The sequence below is a fragment of the Osmerus eperlanus genome, chromosome 8 (assembly GCF_963692335.1).
Source record: "Osmerus eperlanus chromosome 8, fOsmEpe2.1, whole genome shotgun sequence".
NCBI lineage: Eukaryota > Metazoa > Chordata > Actinopteri > Osmeriformes > Osmeridae > Osmerus > Osmerus eperlanus.
In genome coordinates, this window is record NC_085025.1 from 12021769 (window position 1) to 12042418 (window position 20650).

At 46.6% G+C, this 20650-nt stretch overlaps 2 protein-coding genes across 6 annotated transcripts in view; one reads left to right on the top strand and one right to left on the bottom strand.

Moving 5' to 3' along the window:
* Positions 1-20650, bottom strand: part of brf1b (BRF1 RNA polymerase III transcription initiation factor subunit b) — a 47641-nt gene that overhangs the window by 17933 nt on the left and 9058 nt on the right. For all 3 annotated transcript variants that reach the window (XR_009930939.1, XM_062467587.1, XM_062467588.1), the window contains 9 exons: positions 14418-14567; positions 13409-13502; positions 13152-13278; positions 12862-12901; positions 12653-12748; positions 11961-12275; positions 1384-1445; positions 942-1023; positions 494-546 (listed from right to left, as the gene is read on the bottom strand). Coding sequence is in view for 2 of the 3 variants with exons in the window: in XM_062467587.1 (XP_062323571.1) it covers positions 494-546; positions 942-1023; positions 1384-1445; positions 11961-12275; positions 12653-12748; positions 12862-12901; positions 13152-13278; positions 13409-13502; positions 14418-14567 (1019 nt within the window). In the remaining variant the exon portion in view is untranslated. The remainder of the gene's footprint in view (positions 1-493; positions 547-941; positions 1024-1383; positions 1446-11960; positions 12276-12652; positions 12749-12861; positions 12902-13151; positions 13279-13408; positions 13503-14417; positions 14568-20650) is intronic.
* On the top strand, positions 15761-20003 carry btbd6b (BTB (POZ) domain containing 6b). Of its 3 annotated transcripts, none has more exons than XM_062467757.1 (5): positions 15761-15915; positions 17238-17532; positions 17678-17768; positions 18049-18167; positions 18527-20003. In XM_062467757.1, exons 2-5 carry the CDS (start codon positions 17327-17329, stop codon positions 19557-19559), a joined length of 1449 nt encoding a protein of 482 aa, XP_062323741.1. In that variant the 5' UTR covers positions 15761-15915; positions 17238-17326; the 3' UTR covers positions 19560-20003. The 3 variants fall into 3 exon arrangements, with proteins under 3 accessions (XP_062323741.1, XP_062323740.1, XP_062323739.1); XM_062467756.1 differs by lacking the exon at positions 15761-15915 and adding an exon at positions 15954-17012; XM_062467755.1 differs by lacking the exon at positions 15761-15915 and having other exon boundaries at positions 15954-17532.

The window sequence follows — 20650 nt, forward strand, 5'->3', positions numbered from 1 at the left end:
GCCATCTCCAAAGACCGTGGTTAGTTATATGCTACAATGTCTTAGCATGGGGGAAATTCACTTCCTGCTTTTGGACCACAACCTTGAAGCCTGAAGGTTCTGGAATAGGTATCAGGCCCTTTCCTCACTTCATTAGGCATCTGCTGCTGTGTGGCTCCCCCCCCCCCCCCCCCATTGGTTGGAAGCTGCAGCTAGGATGTCAGGCCAGACAGGTTAGCGCTGGGCCGCGGCTACCGCTAACAGGCCGGGTCTCTGGAGAGCGGTGCAGTGTAACAAGAGAAGCCCGGTCCTGACTCGGCTCAAGTGGAAAATATGCGCCGGCGTAGACACAGCTGTTTTGTGTCTGCTTGGGCCAGGCCCAGTGCATGGCACGGCACCACGGGACCACAGACGCGCTCCTCTACGTGCGCCTGCCGCGGTTCGCTCGGGGTTCCTTTCTCCGAACGCGTGCAGGCGCACAAACAAACATGGCGCACTGACGGGCTGTGCTTACCTTCTCCTTGTAGGTGCCTTGCTGCTTCTCCTTAGCTATCCTCTCCTCCTTCTCTGCAAGAAAAGCACCGTACAAAAAGATGCTGTTCATTGGGATAACAAGTGAATTGGAAAGTTCCGCTCGGAGACAAGTATTTGAAAATGACTCATTCCTTGGCAACTGTCCATTCAGCCACTTAGGGAAAGGTAACTAAATACATCTCATTAATTGTTCTAGTAAATCTACATGGGCTCCATACATTTAGAAGATAACTTTCATGTACTGAGCTCTAAATTACTGAGGTCTAACAGTGCAGTTCCACAAGAAAGAGGCCGGTTAGTTTCCACAAAGCTCGGTGTGTTCGACCCTATGAGCTGGCAGATGAATACTGCATAAGCCTGCTGGTGGACTTAACAAGGCCGCAAGCAGCATGAATATTGAGATTCTTACGAGAGGGCATTGGGTTTACCTTTCTGTTCCTTCAGATATTCTTCGTTCTGCTTCATCCAGAGCTGCGTCTTAGTCCTCACTTCTTTATCGTTGAGGATGTACTGTGTGAAGGAAGGAAAGAAGGAAGGAGAGGAAGGGAGGGACAGAGGTAGGAAGGAAGGAGAGGAAGGAAGGAAGGAGGGAAGGGAGGAGGGAAGGAGAGGAAGGGAGGGAGGAGGGAAGGAGAGGAAGGGAGGGAGGAAAGGTATTAGAGAGCTGAGTGAAAATTGAGCTGCATGATGGATTATGTGGATTAGATACTGGGGTCATTATCTTCTCAAGTCTTCTTCACCTTTTAATATTCCCAAATCGTTTATGAACTGCAAGCGGGGACTTCGGTAGATTAATTGAGTATAGGGGGGGGGGGGATTATAATTGACTAAATTCTTATTTTAAACTCATCTGTGAAACGTGTGGCCTACCTTGTCAATCTCCTTATCGTCAATCCCATCCAGGTCCAGCTCTCCACTCTCTGACTTTTCATCTGTCAAAGGGCCACAAAATAGAAGAAATCACTATCGTCCTCTAATAACATCCTTGCTTTATGTTTTATAAGGTAGCTCTACATTGGTGTTCTATTGAAGTCTTAAAATTACAAAACATATTTTTCGAGGCCACACAGTACATGGGGACGGGTAGTGGGAAACGACACATGGTTGTGCCCTTCTCGGAATCTAGTGAACCTTGTTGTGCAATTGTGCTTTTATGGCACAGAAAGGTAATTCGCCAGAGTCCATTTTCATATCAAACAAGAAGATTATCTCTCTGCTTGAGTGGAGTCGAGTTTTGCAAGACAATGACTTGCCACACTATTTGCTGTAGTAGCATCAATAATGCAGAAGCTGCTTGAATGGCTTAATGGACTTAGCTGTGAGCTAAAAGGATTTTGTTTTGGAGATAAATTCCTTGGTACTCATTGTAACACGTTTATTAAAAACAGCTGGAGGTAGGGCGTTCTCATATAGAGCGCCTCTTCTCTGGAATAAACTACCCGTCTCAATTAGGGAGTCTGATACTGTTTCGACGTTTAAAATTAGGTTAAAAACGTTATTGTTTAGTCAATTCTACGACTGTTAAAGGTAAGTATGTTACTAGTTGGAGGCAACGGGGGACGGGTTGTTTCCATCCTTATTCTTTAAGTATAACTTATTTTAGAGTTCTCTTCCCCTGGAACAGATTTCATGTTCCAAATGAGGGGGGCTGTCGCTGTCTTGGTGTGTGGGGTTGCATCAAATTCCCCTTTTTTGCTCTGTTAAATTGCTGCACCAGTCCACACTTGACCGGTGGGGATCTCATTCTATTATGACTGTAACTGTTAGCTGCTCCTGGCATTCTCTAATCCCTGCTCTCCTCTCTCTGTCCCCCCCCCCACACACATCCCTTGTGGTGTGGGGGGTTTGAGTTGTCAGCACCTGCCTGGTCGTCGGTCAGCCAACGCTGGACCTGGTCGCGAGTCTCCCGGTCCTGTCCTACATCTATAAAGTTGAATAATGGATTTTGGTGTTTTAAAAACCCATCGACACTGTATGACTATGTTTAGCCTGTGTTCTGCTCCTCTCTCCCACCAACCGTCTCTGGAGGAGGGGATCCCTCTCTGAATTGCTCCTCCCAAGGTTTCTTCCATTTTTTTTTTTCTCCTGTTGAGAGTTTTTTGGGAGTTTTTCCTTGTCTTCCTTGAGGGTTTAGGTTGGTTGAGGGGCAGTTCTATGGGCATATGTGAAGCCCTCTGTGACATGCTTGCGTGTAAAAAGGGCTATACAAATAAATTTGATTTGATTTGATTATTCAAGAGCACACCAACTACGTGAACTTGACAAGATGGTAAAAAGAACAACCCTGTTACATGTTCTATATTGTTATGCCGTCATTTTGATATTTTTAAATTACCGGTATTATAACGGACATTAAGGCCCATTTTCCCATTTTCTCATTTATGAAATCACACCGTAAATCGTTAATTGGTCTTAAATTTACATCCTGTAACTAAAGTTGTCCCGGTGTGTGCCTACCACATAGGCTGAGGCCTGAATCCAGCACAGGCCATTTCCTGCATGTCCTCCGCTTCCTCTCTCCCCAATGTTTCCCCCTCACTCTGCACTATCTCTGTCCGACAAGGCAATTTATTGGATGGGGGATATTTTAGTCAAAAATAGTACAAAACTGTATTTTCTCAAAATCGCCGGCCTAATAACTGAAGGTCAAGGAACCACATGAAGGGGAAAGTGTTTGACAATGATTGATTCTCCTGGAAGTTAGTGACCACTGAGCAGACATTTCTGAACAGGGTCAAAAGAGGTCACAAACTTCCCCCCCCCTGGCGGATTCCTTCTTCGACCATTAGGACCACACCTGCTCCTGGTGACACGATGTGGGAAGGTTTTGCACTAGTCCAGCACGAACCCTCTTGATGCAATTACATTTCACCAACACACCACAGACAAGGTGTCACTGTCGATGGAGTGTGTTACAACAGCTGGAACTAGCGTCTTCGTGTTCCATGCCTCCATGTTTCCACACACACAGACAACGTTGACAATTTCTGCACTGCGCAGCATCAACTGGAACGCGAGTGTCTACAAACAAGAACAAGCCTTTCAAAGGCAAATTAATCATGTATCTTCTTTCATCAAAACACTATATTCACCCAGACGCTGAGACACATTTCACACCACCGCGACACAAGTAAAGTAACTTTAAGTACATAGTCTCAGACACCTCGGAAACAGTTCGGCGCTTCCATTTCGAGAAGCATTCAGCCCTGGCATTCTTCCAACATCTTTAGTCTCCTCTTCTGAGAACATGACTTCAAAAGACTTCCTTTGTTTGACAAAGACAAGCTTCCCTGATAATTACCCGCTATGAAAATGACGGCACGGTGCAGGATGGCGATATTTGAGTGGCCCGATTTCTTCTCAAGGAATCTTTGTGGAGTTTCTTACTACGTGGGGATACTGCAAACACCTTTAATAGTATTCTTTTCAACTGTTTTGCCAACTAAGTCAGTAATCCCTTGCCACATTCGTAACCGATGGGGGAAGTCCATTGATAAATTCCCTCCAATGTACATCTGGTGTAGCCTTCCAGTAGTGTAGTGTATGAATTAGGGTCAAATTTATTTCAGAAATACAACATTGTTAAAACACTTAAAAGGTCCAATAGGTAGGACTTTTTACAGTAAAAAAAGGCTTTTGTCGTGTAAGCTACTGAGGCCGTCTGAGAGTTGTTTAGCAACACAGACAGCTCAGTGCCAGTGGAATTTCAAACTTCTGGAGTGTCCTGCTACTTTCCAGCCAATCCTGGGCCAGCCAATCCTGGGCCAGCCAATATTTTTCCAACCAGTCGCCTTTAGTGAGGCGGGCCTTCCACCTTGGCTTATTTTGTGAAATCACTGTCAACAAATTCAGGTCAATCAAACTTGAGCTGGAGGAAAGCGAGAAGTTCAGACAAGAACTGCACTGCGCTGTTTCTCATTTTGTAACGTTACCTAGATACATAGGACTTTACAGCTCCTCACATACAGGAATCTTTTGAAACCTATTTCAGCTTCAAAGATTTAAATGTCATGCAAGCTCTGATTTAGGACCGTCAAACAAGAACAAGAATGAACTGAACATCAGTCCATCAAGTATATATAGAACTTTAGAGAAGAAGCACCGATGCGTACTTATTGTAAAGCATTGTATTATTGGAGTCAGAAAAGGCAAATGAAAAATGGCATGCATGAAAAAAACAAAAAAACAAGACACGCTTTAAACTGCCAACGTTGACTCAGATCAAGGGACCACATGAGAATGGGGTTGGGAAAAATCTGTGGTGAGGGGAAGATATGGGTCACAATCTGTCAGCCATCTTAAGTCTTCCTTATGCTGTCATGTGTGTGTGAGTGTGTGATGAGGGACCAGGACACTTTAGTTCCTAATACAGCACAGTCTTTCTGGGATGGAAATAGCAGTCAGGGTGAAGTGGGGGATGGGGGTGCTCATTTACTTCAGGGGGATTATTCAGATGAGCGTTGCAGTGAATTCAGGTCCGAATGCAGCATCAGAATCCAAATCCGAATCAAGTTTCATCGCCAAGTAAGTGCACACAAACGAGGAATTTACTTTGGTGGGCAGGTGCATCAGTGAACCTGTCCTGTTCTTTGGAAATATCATAACAGGTCAAATTCATTTGGCCATATTTTCCTTCACAGTGCCTTCAGAATACGGAATGCATTTGTGAAATATTTGTCTTTCTTCTTCTTTGTACAGACATCTGAGGCAAGAGATCTAAGTAAACAACTTTTACGTAGGATATTTACCGGTAAGTAGAGCAGATGTTACAAAATAAAATTGGGGACGCTTGTCTCCCAGAGCAAGTGGAACAGCCGCCTTTTCACATATTCTCAACATCTTGGCCAGGGACACCACTATCCATACCTGCCTGCTGTTGGGGCTAGGGCTGCCAGCAACTTCCATATCCAACACACCACCTCCCTAATAGCTGAAGGGTCACCCTGGGGTCATTAGATGGTGTGACGGAGTAGACAGACAGCTAGGATGTATGGACTACCAACAGGACTGTGTGTGTGTGTGTCGGTGTGTGTCCATGTGGGTGTGCATAGACTGTGTAGTCAGCAAGGACGATTTCTGAATATGAAGGAGACAACGGGCTCAGCATGGAGACTCCATGCGGAACAGAGATGTTCAAAAGCATGGACTGACAACATGAAAAATAGCTGTAAACATGCTGACTACCGAGGACTCCCAAGCTCTACCCTCATATTTTAGTCATTTTTTAGTCATTTAGCAGACACTCTTATCCAGAGCGATCATATGCGATAGGTGGTAAGTGAGCAGAGCACAGGAAGCTGGGTGTATTTGGAAAGTCTTACGTACTTCCAGCACATTCCTCCATCTAGACCACTTGGAATGTGCGGTAAGATTCTCGCGTTCCCATATATGTCGCGCAAACAAAACACAACACATTCCCATAGTCCGGACTTAAGCCCCGCAACACATTTGCAATGTAAATCAAACAGACACTAAACACTGTGGCCTATGAAAAGATACAATAAGCATGGGGGGGTGGGGGGTTGGGGTGCGCTGGTTACGTGAGCTGACTTCAGAGCGGTTGGAGGCCGAGACGAGAGCCAAGCTGGCATCTCGCTGCCCCGAGGCAGCATCCACAACAGTCAGCATATTCCCAGGCACAGCCGGTTTCCCGCTATGGCTGTGCACTTAACTGATCATAAACCCCATTTACATAAGCAATTATGTCAATAACAACGCGTTTATCAACAATAAGTGTGGCCCTCGTGTCGAGGCTGCGGGGGCGTCCGTGTGAACGAGTGAATGAATCGACGTGATGGGACCGCCGAGTTGGGGTAAAGGGGAAGGCAAGAGGATCCACCGTCTAAATGAGCAAGGATCTCATGTGCGTGGCTCAAGTCAAGGGTCGCGGGCGTAAAAAGCTTCTCTTCTGCGCATGCAGCGAGATATGCCACTAATGAAAAAGTGTGTGTGTGTGTGCATGTATGTGGGCGGAGTTTGTAGGCATTTGAGGTCAAACGCTGTTTGGAACATGTGATGGGGGGGGGCGGCCGTTGGTGAGGAGGAATAGCACACAAACAAAACAAAATATAACTATGCCATTCTCTGGTTTGGCAACCTAGAACATTGAGTGCAGAACACTGCCTAATAAACAGAGTGTACACAGAGATGAGAACAGTGCTAAAGGCAATTAGTATTTTTATGTGTGTTGTTATCTCACCCATTAAATTTCGACTTTTTCATAACCGACTTCCTGGATTCCTAGTGCATGGGAAATGTTTGCTAAACGCTGTAACACAAATTCAGCAGAGGCTATTGGCAACGCGTCGTGTTCACATGTCCTATTAACCTAGCCTATTACATGATAATACGGCGATGCTGTCCTTACAGTATCACTCAAGTATTGCGTATGTTCCTCTGGACACCGGGGTTCTGTGTTCAGACCCTCTGTATTGTAAGGACCAGGAGTGGTAGGAGGCAGGGCTTGTCTCTCCCTCTTCCTTTTAAATCGACTCGATCGGAAAGCTGTCAGACCCGCACAGAAAGGCCAGCGCAGACTGCGTAAACACGCTCTCAATACGACAAAAACAAGGGGGGGCCGTTCTAATAAACAAGGACGTATGTACACAGTGACATACACGGACAAGTCGATTTCTCAGGGAGGATGAGTGAGTCATCAATGGGCTCAGGAGAGGCATAAGTTCAAAACATGATTCCAGTCTGAATCAATGAGCTTGATGTCACACACAAAGCGGCTCCTGTTTGGGCACGTTATTTACGTGTAAACGGTGCGTGGTGTGTGGTTAGGGTGGTCTGTGAGTTACTATGTACGTTAATATCGACGAGCCGCATGCCTCAAAAGACGTGCAAGCGGGGCCAAGCCCTGCCTTCCCCTTTAAGACCGAGGGGCAGGTTGCAGGCTGAACGCAGTGGCAGCTGTGATGTCACGGGCAGCAGGGTGGGGCCGGGCGGCCGAGCAGCTGTCTAATTGCATCACGGCAGGGGTCAGGAGGGGGCCAGACGCCCTTTCCCGTCAACACACCTTGCCACTCTGGTAGAGGACAATGGAGGGGAGAGCGGCAGTGAGTCCACAGCAGCATTCTCACTCTGGGTTTTCTGTGTGAACTCGGCTAATGTGATCCGTACGTAATGCTAATCTGAAGCACTGAAAGCTAATGGCTTTTATCCATTTGTATTATTGTAGTGCAGTCATGGGAAAACAAGAACAAACAGAATGGTCTCGATTACAATATAACTTAAATATGTTTGGGGAAAATATCGAATTAAGCTTAGTTAATAACTGTATTATTAATTGAATTGAACCCTCTTACAAGGTCTTTATTTACTATTTAGAAATGCTCCTTTGAACTGACATTGTGGATCTCTAAAATGGGACCTGTACAACTGCCACTGACTCTCCCTGTACGACAACAGCTGCCTGACACTGTCACTTTGGACTCCCAACCGAATCATGAAGCTGTCTCTTGATGAGCAAGGGTTGTAATTTTCCAAACAGAGCCAGCCAGTCAGCCCTTTAAATACAGTAGTTCATGGGAAGAAAAGCTCAACGCTGTCCTCACAGCGTGTCAGCTCTGATTTCGCTCCAAAAATGATAGGGTTCGCATAAAGTTCATTACAACTCTTGAAATAGAAGATCTAAAGATCCCCAGGTTGGCTCAGATCATTCACCAGTATTCTAAAGTCTTACTGGGTCCTCTTGGACACTGCCTAGCCTCTGTGTGGGCTATATGGGTGTGATGGGGGAGGGATTGAACACGCCTACATTTATATTTAGTCATTTAGCAGACGCTCTTATCCAGAGCGACTTACAGTAAGTACAGGGACATTCCCCCGAGGCAAGTAGGGTGATGTGCCTTGCCCAAGGACAAAACGTCATTCGACACGGCCAGGAATCGAACCAGCGACCTTCGGATTACTGGCCTGATTCTCTAACCGCTCAGCCACCTGACTCCCTGTCTGATGCCTACAAATGCATCCCTCCAATGAGAAATGAGCGACTGCACGAGTGACGGTTGACATCCGACGAAGACGGGGGATGATTCATCGTCATCGTGTTAATGCGGGCCTCGTCTCCTCCGCTCCAGGTGCTTGAAAAGACATTTGGATGACATCAGCATGAACTAGTTAGAACGTTGTAGGAAAAGGGAGGGGGGGGGGACATCTTCTTAAAAGACTTCAAAGTGTCCTCTCTCCTTGGGAAATGGGTCTGCTTTAAATAGGTTTGTCGGGTTCGAACGAGGTAGTCGCGTTGGACATTTTGGCTCATTCCGGAGTGTCAGAGAAGGGCAGTTGCACTTAGCGGTGCCAGGTTGCTGAGGGAGAATCGGGACTGCAAATAACCGCAGAGCCGCTGTGACCCGGACAGCCTGCAGAGAGACGGCCCCGGACTGTCAACTCGGAGGAGCACGTGGGACGTCGCTGCCACACACACACACACACTAACAGATTTACAGCCAATACAGACAGGGGTAGACATACACATATGTGCATACACATGAACAAGACACACAGGCAGTTGAAAGAGACAAGCTAAGAAACACAACTGCTGACACACACACACGAACAGACACGCACACACACACACACACAGGAGCCTAAAGTGAGCAAGATGCTGAGCTCATGCCCATATTGCTGTGTGGGTGGGAGAAAGAGATTTATCCCCCAGTGTTGGCACGGCCAGTAAATCCTTGTTTACGAGTCCTCGGGCCTAACGTCGCCAAAGAGGCTGCCTCTCTCCAGCCGCTGTCTGTCCTGAGTCATCAGCTTCATGCTCGCAAGGACAATGATGACAGGGTATAATATCTCTCGCTACATACAGCTAGCCTGCCAACCATAAACATCAATGCATAACTGCATTTTATCCTGCCAGGTTTTTTTTTTTTTTTTTTTTGGGGGGGGGGGGGGTCAATAGGAGAGAGCAGCAGACATTTTCTTTTAGACTCCACTGGGAAAGACAAAACTGAGGGGGGGTTTAGAGGCATTGCAAGGCAGCAAAAAGAAACAAACCACAGAGGTACTATCACATTCCTTCCTATCAAATTCCTTACCACCACCCGGTAATACAGATTAAGATGTCACCTCCAGGCTATCCAGCAACCCTTCCATGTTGGATATTTGCTGGTTTCAAGTAGCAGCACCAGGCTACTTGAGCACACATTTAAGCCCTTGGAACAGAAAAATACTGTTGAAGCCTTGTTTGACTGTCGAGCACAGTTGCTTTACTGGCTCAGTGAGAGTGGCTACGGAAATGGGAGGTCAGCAAGGGGTCACGGCCAAGCGGTCATGTCCATACTTCAAACACAGCAGGTGTGGATGTTATAATGTGCTCGCCAAACCTGCAAGCTTCATACCTACTATAAAGATCTTGATATGGACAGGTTCTATGGAAAAATTAAATACAACGTTGTGTTGTGAGAAAACAAAACAAAAACTTCTGAATTATGTCATTTTCCTTCATTTCTTTCAGAAATATTTGGAAATGTGTCCTGGTTTGACCACACCGCACCAGTCAAACAATGACAAATGAAAGATCTTAACATAAATCTCCCCACAAAAAGCTCAAAGACATACAGTACACAGTGTACAGTATAGAAAGAGATGGATCAGGCTGGCTGTACATGGAGTGACCCACATAGAAGGTTCCAGACCGCTCATTGATCAGACCACAGGCTTTTGTAGAAAGCACTCCAAATGGCAATCCATGGCCGGCTGAACGCCATCCAAGGGCTTCGTTGGCTCCCATGAATATGAGCTCATCAATGCTATCTTTTATGAGCTCCTCATTGATCCTGAGCGGTTGCATTGGAAGCGCAGACTGTACTCTGGGTTAGGCTTCCATTTCAGTTGGTGTCATTTACCATGCAGGCGATCGCCCGAGACCAACACCTAGTCACATAAATCACGTATATATATATAACTGATATTATCGAACCAAGGGGCAGCAGTGGATCACTTTTTTTATTCTGGCCATTCGATGCCCATGGTATACATATCTGTGTATTTTAGTTCCACCTACCTACGCGCTGACACTAATTGCTGGTGGAAAACGGTTGATTGAGCTTGCTAATTAAGCCCCAGAGGATATAAGTATGGGCTTTGATCCCCTCATGCATTTGCCAGGCGTTTGCAGGTCTCTAAAATAAGAATATGTTATTATGTGTGTATATATGGTCATGCATATGCCACTAAGAAACACCTTGCTGCTCTGGGAAGTCAGAATTTACCCCACATTCTTTTGCACCTACACTGAGATCCGTTCCAGAAAACAACTAGTCGGCTTATTTTAGCAAACAATGGGTTAATGCCAGGGCACAGGCTCATTAGGGCTGAACGTTTTGTCAAGGTTTCCGAAATGTAATCCTCCCACCCCCACCAAATCTCTTCACAAAAGAACACTGATTGAAGCACCAAAACAATTCACTTATCTGCGAGATGCTAAGTGGGTATAATGGCCCCATGCTTCAAAAGTCTTGTGGTCGTTTTGTGGTAAAAACAAACAAAGAAAATATTTAATTTAGAGCCTAGGTACAATATATCAACCAAAAAGAAGGGGGGGGGGGGGGGGGGGAATCACTGCAAACATTCGGGGAGTTTTGCTGATGTTACAATGGCTATGCTTCTATGTGACTACCATACCACTGTGGCTTCAAATGATCTGAAAGACAACTGCTTCTTATGGAGTCAGGTGGCTGAGCGGTGAGGGAGTCGGGCTAGTAATCCAAAGGTTGCCAGTTCGATTCCCGGTCATGCCAACTGACGTTGTGTCCTTGGGCAAGGCACTTCACCCTACTTGCCTCGGGGGAATGTCCCTGTACTTACTGTAAGTCGCTCTGGATAAGAGCGTCTGCTAAATGACTAAATGTAAATGTTATGGACGTAGCGTCTTCTCCACAAACTCCCAGCATATGGCCACAACGTGGATCGTCTCCAACCTGACCTTTATACGGCTCTGTTTGGGCTGGCGTGAAGATTAATGAAGATTTATCAGGATCTTATCCAGAACGACTGCTGCTCGGGGCTATCAGCCAGGCTATCTCCCTGGCCACTGAAACCAAGAAGCGCCATATTGATTACTGAGTGAGACTGTGGGATTAGCTCCTTCTAATACCGCTATCAGAGCCCTTTCGCTGAAGCAGGCGTCTGTCATCTTATGATACTGCGAGCAAAATAAAGCACAGAGCTCATGCATAATGAAGGAACACGTGATTGGTGAGGCCGAAACGGGCAGGAAAGCTAGGTTGTTGAGGTGTGTTTGAGTGAATGCTCCCCCCCCCCCCAAACGACTGAGCAACATCTCTCCCACGTAGGGAGCTTAGGAAGACCCTGACCTCCACATTCATCACCATCAGGTTGATGCCGAGTTCTAATGAAGAAGCATCAAAAATCGAACACGTTCGGCTTCTTAAGCGACAAGACTGGAGCTAGGTTTGAGTTATATATACACTCACCGCTATCCTTGTCCCCTGCGATACACTCCTGGATGGAATCGCAGAGGCCCAGGCCCAGGCTTGCAGCGCTGGGCAGGGAGCCCAGGATGGAGGCTAGGGAGGGGTGTTTGAGGGCAGGGGCCTCGTCGACTCGGCCGACATCCTCCGCGTCGTCCACCGCACCCGGCCCGCCAAGCCCCTGCTCCTCCTGGAGCACCTGGCAGATGAAGTCCTGCTCGAGGTGCTGGGCGGCCGCTTCCAGCTCGTCATCGTTGCGCTCTGGTTCCTCGGGGCTGGGTTGGTCGGACTTCTGGGATAGCCCTTCTACCAGGGGGTCTGGAGGAGCAGATGTGAATATGGGGGGTCAGGTGGCTGAGTGGTTAGGGAATCGGGCTACCAATCAGAAGGTTGCCGGTTCAATTCCAGGCTGTGTCAAATGACGTTGTGTCCCTGGGCAAGGCACTTCACCCTACTTGCCTCGGGGGGATGTCCCTGTACTTACTGTAAGTCGCTCTGGATAAGAGCGTCTGCTAAATGTAAATTTGAATTGGGAATGGCATCGAGAACACATTACTGAACCCCCCCACGGAACCTCGACGTCCTTTGAAATGTGCTTTAGCCAAATGACACGTGGCGTGTCTTGTTCTGGTCCGTCCGAGTTCAATGTGGAGACACGGGGATGATAAAGGGCGGAGAGGCACGCAGGAACACACCTGTTTCTTTGGCGTAGGAAGCATAAATCCCTCGCAGCTTCGGCCTGCTGTTCTCCAGCTCGGTCTCGATCTCGTCTCGATAGGTGCAGATTTCACCTGGGAGTGGAGAGCCGATTGTTACGCTGCATGACGACAGCTGTCATATTTGATCCGTATGTTCATCCCTGCATGCGTAGACGCATGTCAGCTGGGTGCAGGGAAAAGCCTACCTTGAACCTCATCCAACTTCTTGGCTAATTCGTGCTCAAGCTAAAAATAAAAAATAAAAAGTTGTTAAGTCATATTAAATTAGATGGATAACACCATATGGGGTTGATAGGTTCTTGATTGAAAGTATAACATTAGACAGAGATTTAGCTTGACCTGTATCTGGGAAACTGTCAAGCTAAATATAGTCTGCCGTCAGAACAATGCTTAGCAAAAGACACACTTACTGTGTGCTCATCGCTACAGTAACTATGGACAGTGTAGTAAATAAAGGCGGTGCCAAGACAAATACCTGGCGCATCCGAACTTTCCGCTGGCCCGCGGTAAAAGAGGGCGGGTCGCACTCCTGCTCCAGATCCACCCGCATGAACTCATCGATGGTCAGCTGGCTGGTCGGGGTGTCTTCAAACTCGGTCAATCTGGACGACAGAGAGGAAGAACCGTTTGGTCAGTCGCGCCGCAAAATGAGGTCGAATACGATTCTGAGGAACTAAGACTTTCGAAAAGAGGCACGGGGAGGGTGACGGAAGTAGCGTTCCCAGCGCTCACCTCTTCCTCAGAGTGGCCTGGCACACCTTGACCACTCCGATGACGTCCTTGACCGTGCGGTGGAACTCGTGCATCCGTGCGGCCACCAGCAGAGCTTGAGGAGCGGAGAGGAGAAGTTTAGAGATCTGCTCTCATGGTCACGTGAACACTTCCACCACCTGGAGTTTTCGAAGCTGGAGTTACATTCTTACTTCACCCGTCATACCGAACCAGGAGCAACATTCATTGTTCATTTGTATGCAAATCTTAAGAGAGGAATCGGGCTGTGTGGTGACATTTTGGCAGAAATATGAAGCTACTTCGATTCTTTCTAGCACCAGCCTTTCACTCTTTGATACAATGGATGAGCTATTTTAATATTTTATTGTGAACTCTATGGCACTGATTGTCTGTTTATACTGAATCTCCCAGTGACAGTGAAACCAGAATGTCCTCTTACAAACTTCGAATCCTTCAATCGAGGATTTTTTTGAGAAGTACCATCAATGATTCATGATAAATGATTAATTATTCAGATATTGTAGGAACAAATATTGGTGGGTTGAAACTTAGAGGCGAATGTATACGCAGGGAGGAAGTTGTTTGTGCTATTTGTGAGGAGCGCAGGGATCTTGCTGACTGCACAGTGCCCTGGCTTAAATGTGTCACTTTAGAACCGAGGCTGTGTGCATCTATAGCTGCTGATATGGAACAGAGTGTTCCAGGACTGGTTAAATCATCCAGAAATGCATCTTATTTTCTCCGTTCCATTAAATAAGTCTCTGACCTTGCATGGTTGGATAAGTAACATATCTGGGAATAGGCTAGCAAAACTGTAAATCATGCATCTTTTTTTTCTTTTCAGAATGGATCCTCCAGGAATTAAGGAATGACTGCGTGTTTGATTCTTAACTGTCCTCACTTTCCAAGCAAGGACCTCGTCGCGAACTGAAAATGGCAAGGTCCATTTCAAATGACCCCCCCCCCCCCCGAACAAAAGGTCATCGCTACGGTGACCCGTTCCCCGTACCTGCTCCGCAGAGCCCCGAGGGCCTGCGGCCCGTGTGCATCCAATCCCTCTTCATCCTCTGCAGCAGCCGCAGGGCTGTCATGGACACCTCGTGGGTCTTCTCTCCAAACTCCAGCATGTGGGCAAAACGGGGAATGTACAAACACGGGTCTGGAACACAGAGGGCCATATCTGGCGTTAGAGAGTCCACTCGATTCGTCATCCGACGGCCCGCTGCCTACTCCAGATTCGCCTACGTTTCTTTTGGAAATGTAAAGGTGACAGATAGCATTATCATCTACTGCACGCATTGTTTGTGTGTCTCCGTTAAGATGCTTATATACAGCGAGACCACCATAGGCAATATGGATAGATTTGACTGCTCTTGATAAAGCATTTTTTTCTGCGTTCCTAACCAAACAACATTTGACTGAACAAAAATGTATGTACTCTTGCCAAATGTACTTGGCTCACATTAAGACCACTGTAACTGTCAAGGTTCAAAGGACCAGGTGAGTCTGACATTCGCTCAAGGCCCCTCGATACTGTGGAGTTGAAGTTGGAAATAGGATCCCACTGGGGGCCTCTTTTTGAAGTACGGCTCCAGAAGCTGGGCTACTGAATGGAAACTCAATCTGGTGAGCTCATAGCCATGAACCATTGAGCAGAGGACATTGGTTTTCATCTGCCGCCTTTCACTGATGTCCTCAACTCAAAGGGCCCGAGAGGCACAGGGGTTTTAAAGTCCTTATTGAGTTCAGGGAGAATCTGGGTCCGTTTTGTGGAGCAGGGCTGCTCTAAGGGGACAGTTCTCCATGGGTTGCCATGTCCGACCAAGGATGCACGCTCAGTCTGGAGTTGTCCTAATTTTCTAGCTTTCTGCCCGTGACCTATACTGTATTCCCACTGACCTTCACAGATGTTCAATTACGGATGGAAAAAGAGATAGTAGATCGATTATCAGAAGAGAAGAAAGTATTAATAAATGCTACAGATTGGAAGAAACTTATCAGAGCAATACTTTTTTGTTTATTTTGATTGATTCATGGGTTTGCGTGACAAACACATCAAATAATATAAAAAGGAACAGCATAATGCATCAGTGTTCATTTGGGGTTTCTCTATGTATCTGTCAGAATTGAGTAAGACATAAGTTTGACCATGCAAGTTTTATATATCAATGTATCTTGTACTTCGTAACTACGAAAAACCACTTACTGCTAAATATGCCAGGCAAGACACCATTGTATGATATTGTTTGGGGTTTAAACCGCTTATTTCAGACCATCAGTTTTTTGACCCATCCAAAATGATTCCATTTTGTAGTGGCACGGCCCTCTGTTGGAAAGCTGGGAAACCGGTCTGAGAACGTAGGTTATGCAGGACACAGTAAGCCCAACCCCCCTTCTGGTTCTCTAGTCCTACGGATTTAACATGGCTTCTGGCTGCGTTCAAGCGTCCAGTAACCAAACCTGAATGTTTTTTTCTCTGTCAATCGGCCGTCCCGCTTTGGTTTAAGGTAATGTTTATAAACAATGCTGTGCTGTGTTTTCCGATGGATCTAAATGCTTAAGATCCTGACGCTATGTTGACACCACTTCGAATGAACAGCCTGTAGCCTACGATTTGGAAGTCAGCGTATTTTTACTATGGTCTATTGGCTGTTTCACCTTTCTCTAAATTCATTGGAAACATAGTCTTGCGCAAATTTAACATAACTGCAGAAACACGAAAGCCAGAGTTGCCTGGGTAATGTCTTTATTCAATTCGCATGAACGTGTGTAGGCTACTTCGTTGCAGATGTACACGGCACTGCATCTATTTGGCGAGCCGTAGTACTCTTTGTAAATAGAAAAAAAGTGTCGCTATTAAATAAGATGTTTGGTGTCGTTTCCTATACATATATTTCATACTCCTGTTAATTATGCTGCAAGTAATAGTACTACATTGTAGTTTCAAGTAACTTCGCCAGTGGGCTTTCTGGCTTTCCGACCTATGTATACAAACCCCCTATTTCTCCAAATTTCTAACTCATTCGTGCAAATAACACAGATCTGATTAGCATGTATGCATGGCCTACTGTTAATTGTTAACATTGTGCGTGCTATTTGGGGGCAATTTGGAGTAATGACGTTTACGGTTGTCAACAATTCTGCAAGGGTTAAAGGCAGCCCGTATCCGTCTCCATACATTTTGTAGAGGGAATAGAGATCAGCTGTGGGAGGTGCCTCACGGCTACTGACGTGCAAAGCCCAAATGACTCTGATTTGTCAATATGGAACTGGGCGTTAGCTTTTGGTAGACAAAACTCCTGCATCTACAATTATATGGTTAAAAATCTTCCAAGCTACTCCAGGAGTACGAATGGGATAGCCTACATCGTGAACGACAATTTAATTCCACGTTCCTTTGCCTTTGGAAATAACATATGAGACATTGTAGCTATTGTGGAGGCTTTTGTAACACTTTTTAACTGAGGTAGTTTATTACACTGATATGGGAGTAAAGTGAATTTTCGTATACATCCAGGATGCGATGGAAAAGAGGAGATTGTAACTGCTTTGGAATTATTCAACTGGACGGATACTTTGATGTTGCTGTGCAAATATTTTCAGGGTGTGTAGGAGTTTGATTTACGGCCCACTAGTTCATCACACTAATTACACTACTACCGTAAGGCACTGTGGGAATAATTGTTTAAATCTATTGCGAGCAATTTTTATGTAGTCTACATCAACTTGTGAATCGGTTGCCAGGTGATTGGCTCGCTGATGCCAGCACCCCCGGATTGCCTTTATGGCCGGATCATGAAGTTTTTGACATTTTTCCTTTTGCTTCCAGAAACCTTGAAAAGGACCAAAAAGGGTGGGAAGCAGTCCGGCAAGCTGCCAGTATGCTATGAAATTGTGACTTTGTCCTTGAAGAAGAAGATGGCTGCAGAACTGTACCCTGCCAGCATCAACACCAACCTCCCGAACAGCAACGACGCCGCAGTGACTGCTGCCAGCAAAAAAAGCATCGTCCAGGTCACCCAAACGGTGACCGTACCGACTACGACTGCTACCCAGCAGAATATCAACAACAACAACGTTGAGACTAGCAGCTGGCAGTCAACTCACCCGACATTGCGAGAAAGGTGTGGGCTGATTTTAAATTGTTTTTTTAATGCGATATGATAGGGCGTTGCATAATCATAAGCTGCTGTCTAGTGAGTATAAAATGTCATGCCCTATATTCTTTATGCATGATGCTGTTGAATAAAGATAATCTTCCTCTTTCAGGAATGCCTTGATGTTCAATAACGAACACATGGCAGATGTACATTTCATTGTGGGTCCTCCTGGCGAATCACAGAAAGTTCCAGCTCACAAGGTTAGCATGCCTTCAACCTGTACACATCTACAGCCAAGCATATTTTGTCGGTCAAGAATCTGAGGCAAATTTGAGCTGAATAGATTTTTTCCACACACCTTACCCTTGTTGAGCTCATGGCCTCTTAGGTCATACTGTAATTCACATGTTGCCATGCCTTCCCAGTACAACTCAACAAGTTGTAACTGGACATTTGAACAGCATTGAAACCTGTTACACTTAAGTCTTTAGTTTTTCCATATAGGACAAAGACTAACATGTTCCATTTCTATGATTACAGTATGTATTGGCTGTGGGAAGCTCCGTTTTTGGTGCCATGTTTTATGGCGACCTAGCGGAAGGGGAGTCTGAGATTCATATTCCAGATGTGGAGCCTGCTGCTTTCTTAATTCTCTTAAAGTAAGTAAATGTCAATCTCAATCTCAAATCCACACCTCATCTCCATACAGACTAGCCTTTTGAAAAATATTTTGTGGCAACCGTGATCGGCTTATTCAATCACAATTCTCTTTAGGGATTAATAAAGCAGTCTCTTATCTCATCTTTATTTTTGCAATAACAAGTTTATGGTGATGCATTATGCATGTTGCTATTATTGCAAGCAAAGGACATACTAAGCGATAAAAGCCTTAATTATTGCTCTGTAACAGTTTCCTATGACAGGAGCACAAATGTTATTGTTCATAAATCCCCACAACACCCCCCAAAAAACCTTCATTTTATCCGTGACTATTTACAATTCCTCATGTAATCCACAGGTATATGTACAGCGACGAGATTGAACTGGAGGCGGACACGGTGCTGGCCACCCTGTACGCCGCCAAGAAGTACATCGTGCCTGCCCTGGCCAAGGCCTGCGTCACCTTCCTGGAGACCAGCCTGGAGGCCAAGAACGCCTGCGTGCTGCTCTCCCAGAGCCGCCTCTTCGAGGAGCCCGACCTGACGCAGCGCTGCTGGGAGGTGATCGACGCCCAGGCGGAGCTGGCGCTGCGCTCCGACGGCTTCTGCGAGATCGACCTGCAGACCCTGGAGATCATCCTGCGCCGGGAGACCCTCAACACGCGCGAGGCTGTGGTCTTCCAGGCTGTGCTGGACTGGGCCGTGGCCGAGTGCCGGAGGCAAGGGCTGGGGGCCACGGCGCGCAACAAGCGGGCCGTGCTGGGCAAGGCGCTGTACATGGTGCGCATTCCCACCATGACGCTGGAGGAGTTTGCCGACGGGGCGGCCCAGTCGGACGTCCTGACCCTGGAGGAGACGCACAACGTCTTCCTGTGGTACACGGCCGCCAACAAGCCCAAGCTGGACTTCCCCCTGGCGCAGAGGACGGGCCTGGCCCCGCAGAGGTGCCACCGCTTCCAGTCGTCCGCCTACCGGAGCAACCAGTGGCGCTACCGGGGCCGCTGCGACAGCATCCAGTTTGCGGTGGACAAGCGGATCTTCATCGCCGGGCTGGGCCTGTACGGCTCGAGCGGCGGGAAGGCCGAGTACAGCGTCAAGATCGAACTGAAGCGCCAGGGGACCACCTTGGCGCAGAACCTGACCACATTCGTGTCGGACGGTTCCAGCAGCACGTTCTCGGTGTGGTTCGAGCACCCCGTCCAAGTGGAACAGGACGCTTTCTACACGGTCAGTGCCGTGCTGGATGGGAACGAGCTGAGCTACTTTGGACAGGAAGGCATGACGGAGGTGCAGTGTGGGAAGGTGACCTTCCAGTTCCAGTGCTCCTCAGACAGCACCAATGGCACGGGAGTGCAAGGGGGCCAGATCCCCGAACTTGTCTTCTATGCATGAGCCATAGTTCCACTTCACCAACATCCATGCAGAAGTGCATTTTGCCACTGGATTTGACCTACTGGGAGGGTAGCTGGAGGGTCCGAAACAAGTTCTTGCCTTCTTCGACAATGTAGCAATGGGATATGACGTAAACACAGAAGGCTTCTAAGACCTTTGACATGTTTTGAGGGACGGAATGCTCTTCAGTTCTATTTATTGAATATATAAAAGTCCTATGATTTAACTGTTGTTGCTGCGATGTGCAGCCTCGCTTGTACTGTATATATACAAGATAGTTGTATTGCACTTCTACTGGCCCACTTCAATTTGTGTGTTGTGTTTTGTACATACATTGAGGCAAGCTTGTTTACAGCTTGAGGCTGGCTGACAAATGACATGTATCTTGTATTAGTTGCGCAGCTTTATGGAACTGCTGAACATAAACACATTTTGTGACTGAAACTCTTATGGTTGAGAGACTTATTCTTTCACTACACCCACTTGAATAATGTACCTGTGTGGTTGGAGACAATAGAGGATTGGATGAAGTCTGTACTCTGCTCAGAAACAAAGGTTGTGTACAGTGCTTCATCTTCTGTGCTTCATCTTCTTAACAAACACCTGTTAATGAGGTGTGACAGTTTGAGGCCTATTTAAAGACATCCCATCATTATTCTGCGGAGTAGGTAATAACTGTCAGTGTCCATGCTGTATCAGTGCTGCTTTTAAGGGAAAAACGTATACCATTCACTGTTGACAAGCCATCATTTTCGATGTCTTTATTCTTGTGTTTTATCATTAACGACCCCTACGAAACCAAGAGAAAGTGCAGGCTTAATGGATTGGTGAAGTTATTGCTGCGATTTCCACTGTGAAACACCACTGTGCAATCAGAACGCCACTTAAACGTGGCGAAGGCACAGACGACTCGAATGATTCTCCCGCGTTGTTCAAGTTCAACTCGGTTCGACCAAACGAGCATTGCTCAAGCCTCAATCCACTTGGACAGATTTACTAACTCCCATGCTAGGTAAAGTAATGGAAATGGCAGCTTATGTCCTGCCAGCATGACAGTCATTGCCACGGGAAAAGGACCTGCTAATAAGTCC